General features: G+C 35.6%; 1 protein-coding gene across 2 annotated transcripts in view; it reads left to right on the forward strand.

Annotated features, from left to right (window-relative positions):
• LOC136826318 (bolA-like protein DDB_G0274169) overlaps positions 1–16,039 on the forward strand; it is a 114,488-nt gene that overhangs the window by 84,187 nt on the left and 14,262 nt on the right. For both annotated transcript variants that reach the window (XM_067083567.1, XM_067083568.1), the window contains exon 3: positions 9,119–9,187. In XM_067083567.1, coding sequence (XP_066939668.1) covers positions 9,119–9,187 — 69 coding nt within the window. The remainder of the gene's footprint in view (positions 1–9,118; positions 9,188–16,039) is intronic.

Genomic DNA, 16,039 nt, shown 5'->3' on the forward strand with positions numbered 1-16,039 from the left:
TCCTAGCCTAGCCTACTCGACTGTACCGTAATCAGTTTCAGAGAGTTAGGCTGGACAGGATAGGCGCTTTTCACGATGCTCATGCTACCTGTTTCACTGACCAGGCCGTTTTGAGGTTTTGGAGGGAGTTGTTAGGTTTGTGAGGGAGTCCTCAATCTCTCTTGGCCCACCTGACCAGGCCGTTAGGTTTTGGATGGTGAGGTTAGGCTAGTGAGGGAGTTACTCTTCCCCCTTAGCCCACCTGACCAGGCCGTGAGGTTTTGGAGGGTGAGGTTAGAATAGTGAAGGGTCTCCTCAATTCATAGTCTTCCACCTGACCAGGCTGTCGGTTTTGGAGGGTGTGGCTAGGTTATGCGAGATTCCTCTTCCCCTCACCTGTAGCATTCATTCTGGCCTTCTGACCAAGCCAAAAAGTTTTGGTTTTGGAGGGTAGGCTGGGATCGAAGTTGCACAGGTTATTTCGTGTATGTAGCCTAGTCCTTCTTTACCTGATCAGTTAGCTTTTGGCGGCGACCTGGCATCTTCCTAGCAGAGGAAACCGATCGCTTGCGTTGCACCCGTGGGGAGTTTTCATTTGGCTTCCAGAGGGTGCTACCCACCCGTCTGGTCGCCGTTCGCGGGTTTCCACCACTCTGCTACCTTTCCCTTATCGGGCGGTGTTTATTTGCTCGCTTTCCACAGTTATAGCTGGAGCGTCGAACACTGTCCCAGGGATGCAATCATGAGTTCCGCTATGTTCAGTCTCCACCAGGTTAGTCGGATCTTTCGTTGTTATCGTCCATGTTACCACTCCGGTGGGTATGGTTTTCGGTTAGTTGGCGCTTTCCACTATGTGGTTCCGCCCTGGGCGATTGAGAGTTGGGGCATATCACGAACACTCCCCTTTCCGCCACCTTACGCCATTTTCCATAATATGTGACACAATAGATTTCCGTGGCAAATCACGGTAGGAGTACCATAGCGCTCAGACTATCTTAGAGTACTTATGTTTACATATTTAGTAGTTGGCCATTCTGTAGCATAACCTATGTTTATTATTCTGTACTACCGGATTCAATTCCAGCGGGTTTTACCTGATGACACACATGTTTCATCACCCATAAATCTGGGTATAGCTTATATCCTTAGGTTCTTAATTAAACCTAGAATAAGAAACGACCTAGAATAGGTTAAGCGAGAATCTTCTAAGAGATCTATGCTTAGATTAAAGTAGATTATACTAAAAGTATTAAACTAAGCCATTTAAAACAGTAGCTTGGTTTAGCTGTTAAACCAATGAGTTTATAGAATAGTCCTTATGGCATGACAGGAATTAAAATTTCACATAAGCCAATGCAAAAGGACCAACAGCTTAAGTAATGCAGCCCTATATGCTGTCAGTCAACCTAAAACCTACAACAGTTTAAGTTAACTTGCATATTTTGTAACATATTACATTTACGCATGATAGCGAAATTAACCTGTAAGATGTAATATATTAATGGCACAAGGTTTCGTACAAAGTGTCTGTTCTTTCAAAAAACGATTTATTCTAAATTAGTTTCTAATAACAACTTGGTTCTTTCACTACAGGGCCACCACTATGCAGGACCCTCAGCTCAAGTGTTCCGTAGCAAATTGCTTGGTTCGCTTTTTGCCAGTGGGTACTGCCCATTCCAACTGCCACGAGCATATTCCTTGCAAAAATCATGACAGATTTGCCTGGTCGCCAGATATGTGCGAAGTTTGCAGTGTGCTCTTGGCAGCAAGTTTCAAGGACGAAACAGCTCGTTTCAGGCTGTCTTGATGGGTCCTAGGGTTCAGCAAGGGAGAGAAAGGGGGAGATTATATCTTTCCGGCAGAACTCCGGCAGCATATACTTAACCCATTCTCAGAGGATCCATGTTCGGGCCAGAACCCAATAACATCAGTCCCCAGGACCTCCCAGATAAACCCTGCGGAGACAATGGAGGAAGTTCCTCTTGGAGGTGATCATCATTTAGATGAAATTGTTATTGCTACCGAAATGTCCTTGCTGAACCCAGAAGGACCAGGGACACTACCTTCAGCTTACTGGGATAGAAACTTTCCAGAAGGAATTCAATCCCCATGCAACTTTCAGAGCTGATGAGGATCCTTCCCCAAAGGGATACAAGGATCCAGTTAACCCCAACTAAAATTACTACATATTCAGAGGGTATAGTAGCTCACCCAGGACTTCTACTCCCTGGGCTACAGGCAGTCATATTTCGACTGCAGATGCTCAGTCAGAAAATGAAGCTCCCCCAAAAGGGATACACAGTTTGCAGTATTTGATCAGTTCCATAAGGAAATTATGAGCAATATCAAAGATGCCCTTGCCACAGAACGGCAGTACATAATGGACATTTTGTATGATTCCGAACAGGAAATTAAAGAAATAAAGTCAGTGATGTACACTCCAAAGTGTAAAAGTACTTCATCCTGCAATCGAAAAGGGAGAGTGGAAACAACAGGGGCTCCAACATTCTCCCCTAATGATGATGCTAACAACCCTTGGTGAGACGCTTCAATGTGAATTTTCTCTCCTGATGGTAAGTATCTCATTAACAGAGAAAAACCATGATTGAAGTTGCACATGTGGAGTTTAGAGACAGGGCAGCATTTCCTAATACAGAATGGCGCCTGATTCCACCGTTACCGGACATGGAGAAAGCTCAAAAGGAAACAGTTCTCTTATGTGGGAACACAGCATTAAAAGCTGTTGATGATGCCCTTTACCAGATCAACGGTAGGTGGATCTATACTCCCATCATGAATAAAACTCAACTAGCTCACCAAGTACCTCCAGCCTTCTGTCCCTTCACCTTTAAAATAATTAATCATGTGAAGACAAACTTCCAGAATTATGTAGTAACTAGAAAACGGGAGCCATTGGCAGAACTAAAACCATTTGTCACAGTCCTCCCGGTTTCGAAAAATTCCACCAAGGAGTGGGCAACACTTCAGCTCCCTTTTGAAAGGAAAAAGCTCCCCTTGGATGTTGCTACTCAACAATTTGGGACTCCTATGAGAAGAATCTCAGATGAGACAGCTTCATCAGAATTCCGTGCTAGGAATCTTCTCATTATCTTGACCTCTTCCACCTTGCTAGAGGCCGCCACCAAAAGGCTTCCAGAGGACACCAGGACATATTTTGCTGCTGTGGCTAAAAGTCTTATGAGAACCCTATGGGAAGCACTCTACGACTTTTTAGACTGGTGCTTAAAAGCGCGAATGGAAACATTGGAAGGCTCCAACAAGCCACTTCCTAATGTAACTGCCTTATTACAGTCTAATCCCTTCTGTAGGGACCTGTTTAAGGATTCTGTGGTAACACAAGTCAACGACAACAAAATTGTACAGTATATGCTCTTCTGGGAAAAGGAGAAATTGGGAAACAAAAAACCCAAAATTTCCCTTTACCCAACTCAAAAAAGGCTTCGTTTGATCAAAATCATATAAGCCTGCAATCACCTCCAAATCTTTTTTCTCACAAACAGGTAAGTAGCCAGAAAGGACAACCTCCTTCAAAAGTACAGCAACAGCCACATAAGGACATCCTTTTCATAAGGTCCAAAAACCATCATACAAAGGAAAAGGAAAAGCAACGCCTGGAATGCCCATCAAAGGAAAAGGTAGAGGAAGAGGGGGATATCAATAGGAATTGTTTGGTCGGAGGTCGACTCCAAAGACACCACAAGGAATGGAAGTCTTCTCCTTGGGGACACAGCATTGTTCTCAACAGACTGGGGTGGAAATGGTCCCACCCTCCCCCGCCTTTAAAGGGGTTCTTTCAAGCATCAGACCCCTCTCTAGAAGATTATGTGCAAAAGACCCTATTAAAAGGTGCCATAGAGAAACATGCGTAAATTCGCCACCAGGCACGTCTCCTCAGTGTTCCCAAAAAGGATTCCTCCGAAAAAAGAGTGATCCTCGACCTATCAACATTGAACAAGTACATTCTTTGCCAAAAGTTTCGGATGACTACCGTTGCCCAAGTACGTTCAGTCATTCCAAAAAGGAGTTGGACAATTTCTATAAATCTGAAAGATGCATACTGGCACATCCCTATTGCCGCTCCCTTTCGCCCCTTCCTAGGGTTCCGGATAGGGAAAAGAGACGTTACAGGTTCAAAGTCATGCCCTTTGGACTAAACATTGCCCCAAGAATTTTTACAAAATTAGCAACGGTGTCGTCCAGGAACTCAGGAAGGAAAGAATACAACTAATATCTTACCTGGATGACTGGTTGATCTTGGGGACCACAAGAAAAGAATGCCTAAAAAACTTAAGAGCAGTGATCAACAGACTCCAGTCAAAAGGTTTCCTAATAAATTGGGAAAAATCCCGTCTCGCACCCAGCAGACGTTTTCAGTGGTTGGGACTGTGTTGGGATACTCTTCAGGGCCTGTTGTCTCTCCCCATCAAAACTCAGAGCAGGATAAGGAAAGACCTCAAAAGGTTCTCAGACCAGCCCAGAGTTTCAAGATGGCAATTAGAACACATGATGGGTCTACTGCAATTTGCATCCATAATAGATCCAATACTCAGATTGCAATTGAAAAACATGAACAAATTTTGGCTGTCGCACGCAAGACAAAAGCTGCAAGACAGATCTCACCAAAAGAATAAAAAAGTCGGGGAAATACTTCGGCCTTGGACCCGGAAGGAATCTCTGGCGAAACAGGTCACCCTGACTCCTCCATCTGTAAGAGTGACAATACACACAGATGCCTCATTGACAGGTTGGAGAGGACATTGGGAGGATCGTCAGGTGGCAGGGAGGTGGTCAGTTTCTCTGAGGAAGTGTCATATCAATTTCCTGGAACTGATGGCTGTCTTTTTGTCTCTCAAAAAACTCAAACCTCCAGAAGAGACACACATTCTGTTGGTTCTAGACAACACGACTGCAGTGTCCTGCATCAAGAGATCGGGATCACGTTCACCTCCTCTCAACATGGTAATGCTTGCCATTCTTCGGATGGCACGAGTAAAGAAGTGGCACCTGTCTGCAATTCACCTCACAGGGTCTCTCAATGTAATAGCAGACTCTCTATCGAAGGAAAACGACAGCCTCAACGGAGTGGATGTTGGACAACCACTCTTTCAAACAATAGCCAACATGCTTCCACAACCGGAAGTGGACCTGTTAAGCCACATACGAGAACCACAAACTTCCGATATATGTATCTCGAACTTGGACAATCAAGCAATAGCAAGAGATGATTTCCTACAAGACTGGAACAATTGGAAGATGATATATCTTTTTCCGCCATTGTCCCAGATTTCGAAGGTTTTGAGCAAACTCCTAACCTTCAAATGAACAGCTTCCTTAATAGCCCCAATTGGCCAAACAGACATTGGTTCCTATCACTTCAACAGCGGGCGAAAAGATCAATTCCACTGTCGTCCACTGTACTATCCCAGAAAGTAGGAGGGAAAATTATTTACGCATCCTCCTTTCTGTGCTGAGACCTTCACGTGTGGATTTTTAAACATTATCTACCGTAAAAACTACTCACCCAACATTGCTAGGTACCTAGTGCAAAAGTTACGGATGTCATCTGTCCGACAATACCAGTCCGTATGGAGGATATGGTTAGATTATATCCATACTGAGAGCCCAGTTGAAATTTCTATAGAAACACTTTTAAATTTTTCTGATATATCTTTTTGAAGACAAACGCCTTGCGGTTAAAACAATCATGTCATACAAGACAGCATTATCAGAACCCTTGCTTTATGGATTCGGGATTGACTCCAGCATAGAAGTTGTTACTTCCCTTCTGCGGTCTTTTGCTCTACAAAGACTTGCTCCCAAAAGACTCCCAATTACCTGGTCCCTTAACAAGGTACTTGTACTTCTATCTACTCCTCATTTCAGTGGACCCAATACAACCGCAACTCACAAACTATAAAAGGCGATCTTCCTAATTGCATTAGCTTCAGGGGCCCGTATTAGTGAACTGGGCTCTCTTCGACGGGGACGATATATCACACAAACTGTTGATAATCATTTATTATTGTCCCCAGGCCCATCATTCCTGGCCAAGAATGAGGATCCTTTAAAAAAGAAATCTCCTATTCTTATAAGGAAACTTAATTTAGCAGACAAAACATTATGCCCAGTTCAAGCACTTAAGAGTTACCTAGAGCTCACGGCAAACATCCCAGAAGGTCCGATTTTCCTACGCCCTAGCACAAATAAACCACTCTCTCTACAAGGGTTAAGAATAATTTTAGTGTCCCTAATCAAAAAAGCAAACCCACACTCCTTTCCCAGGTCACATGACATAAGGAAAGTAAGTAAGTACATCATTGGCTTTCTTCAGAAATGTCTCCTTTGAAGAAGTCTCTGAAAGTACAGGGTGGGCATCAGAGACAGTGTTCTTAAAACATTACTGCCATGAGCTCGAACAAATTTGTCTGCACTGCATGTCAGTAGGTGGAATGGTTAGTCCCGACCCCATAGGCTCTACAGCAGAAAACCCGGGGTCTTCCTAACGGGTGAGCATGCTGACTATTGCTGGGAAAGATATGAAAAGACTACAACCACACCCAGCATACTTAGGTAAGTCACTACAGAACTTCACCCTAAAAATGCAAGTTCTTGTTTAGTTTCTCATTTCTTGTTTCCAAAACCCCAAAAGGTTTTTTAGAATAAGGAATGGGGCTTGAAACTTGTGGCTTGACCTTGGACCATAAATGTTTTGTCTTTGGGTTGTTTGGAATTTAAATTTTAAGAGCTTAAGCCTTTTGTCACCTGTCAATTTCTTTGGTAAAGCTCCTTTGAGGACGAGACAGCGACTACGCTATCAAAAAACAGGTTTTGACGTAGGAAGAACCTATTTTTGGTAGTCGCTGTTGAGTCCTCAAAACCCTCCCACTTCCCTGACAAAAGGCATGGGATTTGGGAAAGGGATAATCCTACATTGACCAGCAGAGAGTAATGGAACTGGTCTGTTTGCCTGCCCGGTCGTAAACAAGATGGCAGACGCGCATGCGCAATAGTCACTTCTTGCAGTTTTGACATAGGAAAAACTGGGTTCAGCTTCGCTGAAGATAAGGGAAAATGCCCTCTTATCTTTGAGTCCATTATACTCTATCACGTGTCATAGTGTTTTCATTACGACACAATACCCGGCTACAAGACCAGGCTAGAAAAATATTTCTTTGATACTAGTCTAGTCACCATGGGAGCACTGGCACACCATGGGGGGTAACACCTTTGAGGACTCAACAGCGACTACCAAAAATAGGTTTTTCCTACGTCAAAACCTGTTTTATAGAAAAAATTACTGCTGTGCTGGTGATTCCTTTCCCACTCTTACTCTTTGATACTTATCAGAAAGGGTGACTCTTTTCTCATCTAATGCCATACGTTCCATGCAGTGTATTATAAATAAAATAAAAAGTTTATTGTTTTGGGACATGAAAATTATCTTGAAATTTTCATTTGAGCAAAAGTGAAAAATTTTAAAGTTGGACTGTTAGGTAGGAAGTAAATGGAACATATGAAATTTAAAATATTAGGTGTGTTCCAAACAAGTGTTTTTGCTAACCCACAGTACTGTTTATAGTGTTTCATGCCAGGTACACTGTAGACTATACTCTTTCTTGGGGTCCAATTATGGCCCAGTTTCATCTGTGAACTCTAGCTTGACACATTCCACTAGATCCCCAGACCTAAACATACAATCTTCCTTTCAAAAGAGAAACATTTGCCTAGTGTTGCCAGATGACCATCTTTGATTTCCAATTGTACTAGACCAGATGGGTTTCCTGATGGCTAGTGCTATTAGGAAAAAGCTGTAAGTTTTTCAGCAGCGACCAGACTCTTGAGATTCATCAAAGATAAATTCTCCTTTTAAGAATGTTAGCAAATTTAATTCTAACTAGTACTGAACTTTCCCAAGTGGGATCTGTATGGTTCTCTGTAGCAGTATAAAGGCTACCATGAACTGCCTATAGAGGAATTATTGTGAAAATTATCTGTTAAAATTTCTTTGATGGTATTTGTGGTGGCCAAACTTTTTGAAAATTATGTGGGTTAGTGAAGTTCACTTTTGACAGAAAATGGCCTCCTTCTTCTGAGAAATTGATTGCAAAGTTTCAGGTGCCAGATTTTCCCTCAAATATCTTGGCTAGTTAAGATTTTGGAAAGGTACTTGCAAGACTTCTCTACCAAGGGGTGTTTCACACAATATGGTTCTTCCAAGAACAAGTTGAAAAGAGGTAAGATTCCTCTCCCAGAGGAGGACTAGTGCAATATGATTGGATGTGTTAATACACCTTTGCTTTCTTCTACCTCAACATGTTTTGTTTGATTTTGTAGTAACAGCTTGAGGGGTAGTAATATTCTCCATAAACTTAATCTAGTAACCTGCTGCCTGCCTCAGTTGACTGGCATTTATCTCATCAACCTCACAATCTCTTTAATTCATATGTCAAGAGTCCACCAGAATATTCATCAGCCTTTCAGGTTGGTACTCAGATTGGCATTCTAATCCCATATGCCATTCTCAAGTTTGGCATTCTAATCCCATATGCCATTCTCAAGTGGATAGAACTTTTCAGCCTTGACTCACTCACTGACTTGAGGCTTATACCAGTACAAGTGTCAGCATAGTTCATTCTCAACCTAGCAGTCTTACATCCTTTGGTAGGTTATTTACATGATCAGGTGACATACATTGTCATCCCAGTTACAGTGCTCTTTTCAAGTTTTGAGTCTCAGTGAAGCAGCAACTTTTTTATTTCTGTAGAAGTTCAAAAATATAGGTTTTCACTTCATGTAAAATATTAGTTTATATTAAAGCCCTTCCTCTCAGTTAAATTGGACACAGAAATAGGCCTGACAGAGAGCACAGAAAAAGATATAGTTTAGGTTGACAAACAGTGGTACAGTATACCCTGCTCGCTGGATCCTTATGTACAGTACTTGGAGTAATAAGTTCTACACTCTTAATTTTTGGTCATTCTTCTTTTTTGAATACTGCACTTGTAATAAGCTCTTATCAAGACATTGTTTGTATTCTGTGAAACATGAAGTTGTTTAAAATTATGTTCAAAGATATAAGCCAGAATTTCATGGTCTTTCAAATCTTGTTTACTTTCAGCGACATAGACTGGTGAATGAAGTGCTTAGTGAAGAATTGAGCTCACAGGTTCATGCTCTTTCTATAGTTGTAAGTAGCAGAAATTAGCATTGTTCTTTCATCTAAGAAATTTTCTGTACATATAGAAAACATCTATCAAATTTTTTTAGTCAGAATACTTTCATATTTGAACTTGAGCTTTCCTTATAAACCTTGACTGATATGTTTTGGACTATTAGAAGGGCCTTTTTTTTTTTATCTTATTACGGTTATTGCCCAATAAAATTTATTCTAAGACAATTGCACTGTATTGCTTTCAAGCAATTCCTCAGGAATTTGTGGCAAAACTAATGTGAAAGGTACCATTTTTTATTAATGATTGTTGATCTTAAAAAAAGTCTTTTAGACATCTCTTTTGTTGGGCATTCACCTAGTAGTAACTTTTGTAAAACTCCCAACAACCACCTTTTATCAGATTTGAAAATGGGAATTCTTGATAAATTTTCTGTTACAAATAGACTATTGGAGTGTATCGAATCATTACTTGATTTTGTAGCATATCCATAACTACTGATTCACCTATTCGTGGATTTTTCTGTGGAACATAACTCCAAATTATTAATTTTTTTCAATGCATACTGAAATATTTACTGTAGGTATACACTGCTCCCTGTACTTGAGAATGTACTATAGCCTCCTCGCACTAACCTGGCGGAGAAGCCCCGCCCACCACTGTAACTGCATGGATTGCAGGGTTCATCAGTATTGTATCTATTTCGAATTTAATCAATAACAAGCATACAAAGTATAGCATATTAGTACAAAATCTTGATGTAATATATAAATTTCTATTCTTTCTGCATAGTTGCTGTCACTGAAACACTTGTCATTGTATGAAAAAAAAGAAGAAAAAAAAAAAAGTGCAAATGCAAATGTAAAAAAAAAAAGGGAAGCGTGCTGGTTAATGGAACAGCCATTGTTTTGGTGGGATATGGAATCTTACACTTGTCACCTCATCAGCTGATTTCATTGACGTCAACAAATTTCTGATATTTTTCATCCCATTTGAAGATAAATACTTACATAGCTTTATATATTTACCTATTTAATTTCTTCCTAATCTAACAGAAAGTAAAGGTGTCTTTTTTATATTTATATTCTTTTATTTATAATTATATTCTTATCAGTGGGGGAACATTTAAGACATTCGCAATGAGCGATCGGAGGAGGAAGATCAGGTAAGCATTACCCATATATAGGTCTATTAATGATTTTCCCCAGCTCTCCAGTTCCAGTCCAGTTGTTGAAGGCCACACGTGTCCGTAGATGGTTGGTTAGGAATGGAAGGTTTGATCCAATTCAACAAAGTTGGGTAAACTTTTCTTCAGAAAAGTGTTAGATATCTCCTAACAAATAAAGTAAAAAAAAAAGAAACTGGTCTAAAACGAGGCATTTTCTTCCATCCGTTTTGTTTTATTTATTTTTTGTATTTTATTTTTTTGTTTTGTTTATCAAATGTCAATATTGAGTACCAGTATAGGATTTTATCACAGAGCTGAACTAGAGGGCTTATTCCATATGTAGTCAAACTCAGAAATCATCGCTAGAATTTAGAATACTTGGGAATAGTTGCAGTTCACAGATTGGTTAGGCTATTTACTAAAACTCCTTGGTTAAGTGGTTGAATATGGCGGAGCCGATTGGTAGCCTCGTATAGGTCTAGTTCCAATAATTGTATAAACCGCAAAATTATATATTTTTTTTTTATTTACCCTTTCTTTTATGCCACTATACATTTAAGCAATTATGTTATGAGGTTTGTTTATGAATTTATGCAGTCGTATTGTAAATGAAGCTGTAGGCTATAAGCCTATATGTGGTTAATTGCCTTCATTTGCTAACATTCACTTTTAAATTATAACTTTAACGTTATGTCATTTTAATACACGGTTCTTGGCATATAGGAAAGATACATGCATATAATTTTTCGACATTTCCCGATTCAGTATTACTATTGCTCAATAAATACATTAAAAAAAAATCTATTTCAATTAGCTCGAAAATAGCATAAAATTCCATTACAGCACAAGTCCTATAGGAAATTAATTTTAGATCACCTTAAACCAGAGTATTGCTGTTAGTCGATTAAAGCTGGGGTTAAATTCAAATACAAATTAAAAGATTAGATAATCAGTAAAAGTACCCGTATTTGAAAAATAAAGACCACTTTTTAATAAAAAAATGGCCTAAAAATCCCCTTATCAAAACCCCATGTACAGTTACAGCTCCCACAAAAGAAAAATTGGCGTAGTTTACTTTATTCATCGTTAACATTATGGAAATATTGCCATATGCAAGTAGCAGGTGCCAGATTATTTACTTTTCAATCGTGACAGCCTTCCTCAGTATTTGGATTTTAATTCAAAATCCCTTTTCGTTGACCCAGTCGTGTCATTGTCAGTACTGAGGTGTCATGCCAAGACTGCTCCACCTACAAGAAAAAGATAAATAGTATATTTTTAAGCAAGTCAATATTCTTTAATAGCAAAATACTTAAAGTAAGTTCAACTAAATTTGTCCTTTAAAACATCTCTCTGAAAAATAAGTGGCATGATGACGTTTAGTAGACCTAAATTTGACTTCTGATTTTGACACCTGATTAGCCTACAGTAGGTCTATTTTCAGCAATACTCTCTTGGATACCTACGTAATGTGAATGAATATTTAAATCGACAATATCTGTATTAATCTGCTTTATTTGAATATTCCCGTTACTCTGTTTTATTGACAAGTTCTCCTTTGTTCTTATCCTTTTCATTATTGCTTAACATAATTTACTCAGACCTAGCTATCTCATGTCAAAAGAACAAATCAAATCAAAAGAAATACATATTATTATTTCTTTTAATCCAATTTCTTGCATGTCATCCTGTTTCATCCGCACACGTTGGGAAGCTGTGGAGTCAAAGCTGACGTGATTACATTAAGACAAAAGGCTTACTTTCATAAAAGCATTCTTGGGTTAATCTTACAGTAGCTATTCATTTCTCTTAGAAATTAATTAGAATCAGTTTCACATGTATGCATGAAATAGACCTACTGCCAATGCATAGTTATAAGTAGCTGAAGGATAAGTCTAATACTCTGAAATTTTCAAAAAAACCAGATTATATATATATATATATATATATATATTATATATATATATATATATATATATATATATATATATATATATATACAGTATATATCTATCGGTAAGTAAGGAAAAATGATAGAAATCCACTGAACTGGATTGCAGTCAAATAAGCAAGTTTAAGTAAAGAAAAAGATGAAAATAAAGCATATCCTGTATTAGTAAGTGAATGTTATATATATATATATATATATATATATATATATATATATATATATATATATATATATATATATATAATATATATAATAAGGAAATAATATATAAATATATTATATATGGAATGCAGTCAAATGCAATAGTTGAAGTAAACAAAAGATGAAAATAAGCATATCCGTATTAACATATATATATATATCATATATATATATATATATATATATATATATATATATATAATATATATATATATATATATATATCATATATATAAATAAGTGTTATACATGTGTGTATGTGTATGTATATATAATATATATATATATATAATAGGGCTATAAATCCTTGTATATATATATAAATAAACCCTTTAAATTCTATCTTTATACATACATACATACATATATACATACATATTTATATGTATATATATATATATATATATATATATATATATTATATATTATGTATGGTATATGTATATGTATGAGATAGTAAATTTATGTATATTTATAACATGTATATATCTTATGTATAGTATATGTTATATATATATACAGATCATGTATATATATGTATAATATATAGTGTTTCCCTATTCCTGCTATAAGTAAATAGAGTATATATCAGCACTATAATGTTTCCCTATCCTTAACTATATATATTTTATCTATATTTATATATTTATCACGTTCCATATATATATATATTCAGTTATACATACATATATATATGTATATACATATATACATATACATATATACATATATATATATATATATATATATATATATATATATATATATATATATATATATATATATATATATATATATATATAACATATATATATAAAAATTGGGTATATATATATCTTCATATATAAATATCATGGCTTATATATATATATATAAACAAATGAAAATATACATATATATTCCTATGTATTTCTATATATATATATATATATATATATATATATATAGCGTATATATATATAGTATATATATATATATATATATATATATATATGTGGTATATGTATATATATATGTGTGTATGTGTTGTGTGTGTGTGCATTGTCGGGCCCAGCACTCTGTTTTCTTTCTTCAAGAGGGTCTGTCACTGAGGCAATTGACCGGGTAGCCGAGGAAGTTTCAGAAGGCAGACACTTTGGATTCTTGTAAGACAATTAATATAATAATCAAGCGGACTTATGGTTAGGGAGAAAATGATGGAGACCTGTTTCACTAAATGCACTTTTAAAAACAAAGCCACTACAACACTTTCTAAAAACATAACTTTGAAATCTCACACGTTTCGAACTCTCGCCATACCTGGTTAACAAATCGCTGCTGGGAAGAAAGGGCCTTGGGACTGGTATGACTATTCCATTGATGGTTTATTACCCTCCAGCGTCTGTAATGGCAGGGCAGCGATCGAGACCACAGGTCTGACCCCCCAAAGCCAAATGAAAAGTCCTTCAAAGAAGGCATCGTGGTTTACCCCATACAAAAATGGGAATAAAAGCCGTTAAAAGAAACAACATTCCATATAGTAGCATTATATATATATATATATATGATATACTATGTATATACATGTATATATTTATATATGTATATTTATGTTCTATTTTGGTCAATAACACACTAACAAACTTTTGCCTATTTATTTATTTATTTATATAGATATATATTTCTATATCTGATATATATGGCTATAAATGGAATATATATTCTTGATCTCTCCAAATAATCCCTATATATATGCTATGTATTTGACTCTATTCTTATATATATATATATATATATATATATATATATATCCCTGTATCATATGACGTCATATTCTGGGAGGTACTATATTATTCCCTATACCTATATATTTGTTTCATTCAACTCTTGTATGTGTTATATATATATAATTCCGTTGATCATTATATATATATGAAACCTTGTATAAATATCATATATCTTATATTTATATATACATATATAGATACCAACCGGCGTATGCTTTATAAAGATATATGTTGCCAGTATATGTAAACAACAATTATATGAGACAAACCCTAGGCTATACCTATATAAGATATATATATTTTATTTAAATATATATATATATATATATATATAAATATACATCATTATATACATGGATATATCATCTACTATACATCTATATATGGGAACCTCTATCTATATCTAGTTAGGTATAATATATATTATATATATATATAATATATTATTATTTTTTATTATATATTTTCTCACCAGTCTGGCCCATATATATATTGTCATACTGGACAGATGTACATTTATATATAATGGATATATATATATATGTATATATAGTATCTATAATATAATGCTATAGGAATAGTATATAGATATATTTATATTCAATAAAGTTCATTTTGGAATTACTATGTATATATAAATAAACTTCTTTGTATATATATGTATCTATAACGATATATTACCATCTTAATATTGAAAAGATATGTTTTTAATTGAAACTTTTTTCAAACACCATATATATATAATTTGTAATGCAATGGGAAGGTCTATATTTTTATATATATTTCCCCTATAAAGCCTAATATATGTCTTTTTATATGTAATTTATGTATATAAACTATATCATCAGTATATCATATGTTGATATAATATGTAACCAACTTCTTCTACAGCCCATATCTATAAAGGGCATATATCTATTTAATTTTTATATATGATGGTATATGGGTATATATCATGTATAAATATATCTGAAAATGATATGTATATATATATAAACGACAGGTAATATGTATATCCTTCTCATGGTCTGCCGCCGGTATATATGACCTCGTTGTTGTTAAGGTGACCTTTGTTTGTATCCTGTATATATTTTTCAAATCTAAAATAGGTCGCCGATATGTTTTGTAAGTTATAGGGCATTGTGTGCTATTATAATGTACATATATGTCTGGTTTTGTATATAAAATTGACCATATAGATTCTACATATATATATATCCGCCTAAAATGCAATAAAAACGATTGCCCATATATATATATGGATATGGGTCTATATCATATAGCTCTAATAAATATATCTATACAAACATATATATATATATATGTATATATATATATATACCTATAACTGTATATATGTATATTTATATATATATATATATTTCGTTATTCATACATGTATATATATATGTATTCTACATATGTATTTTTCTGTTGGATGTTATATATATGATATAGTTCCTGATATATATATATACTTGGTATTGATATTGACTATATATATTATACCAACTATATATATTGTTTCATATATATATACATATGACCTTTGTACTAATAGTCTTATCTGGTTCATGTATATATATATGTATATATGTACACATGACGGAGGGATATATATATGTATGATATGATGTCGATATGACCTGACTCAGGCATATAAATATATATCACAAACAATATATAAATGGGATTATATATAATATATATCATATATATATACCAATGAGCAACATAGAAAATGCAAACGTTACAGCACTTTGGACAAGATGTCGGACAGGAA

This window comes from Macrobrachium rosenbergii, chromosome 40 (assembly GCF_040412425.1).
Source record: "Macrobrachium rosenbergii isolate ZJJX-2024 chromosome 40, ASM4041242v1, whole genome shotgun sequence".
NCBI classification, from domain to species: Eukaryota; Metazoa; Arthropoda; class Malacostraca; order Decapoda; family Palaemonidae; genus Macrobrachium; species Macrobrachium rosenbergii.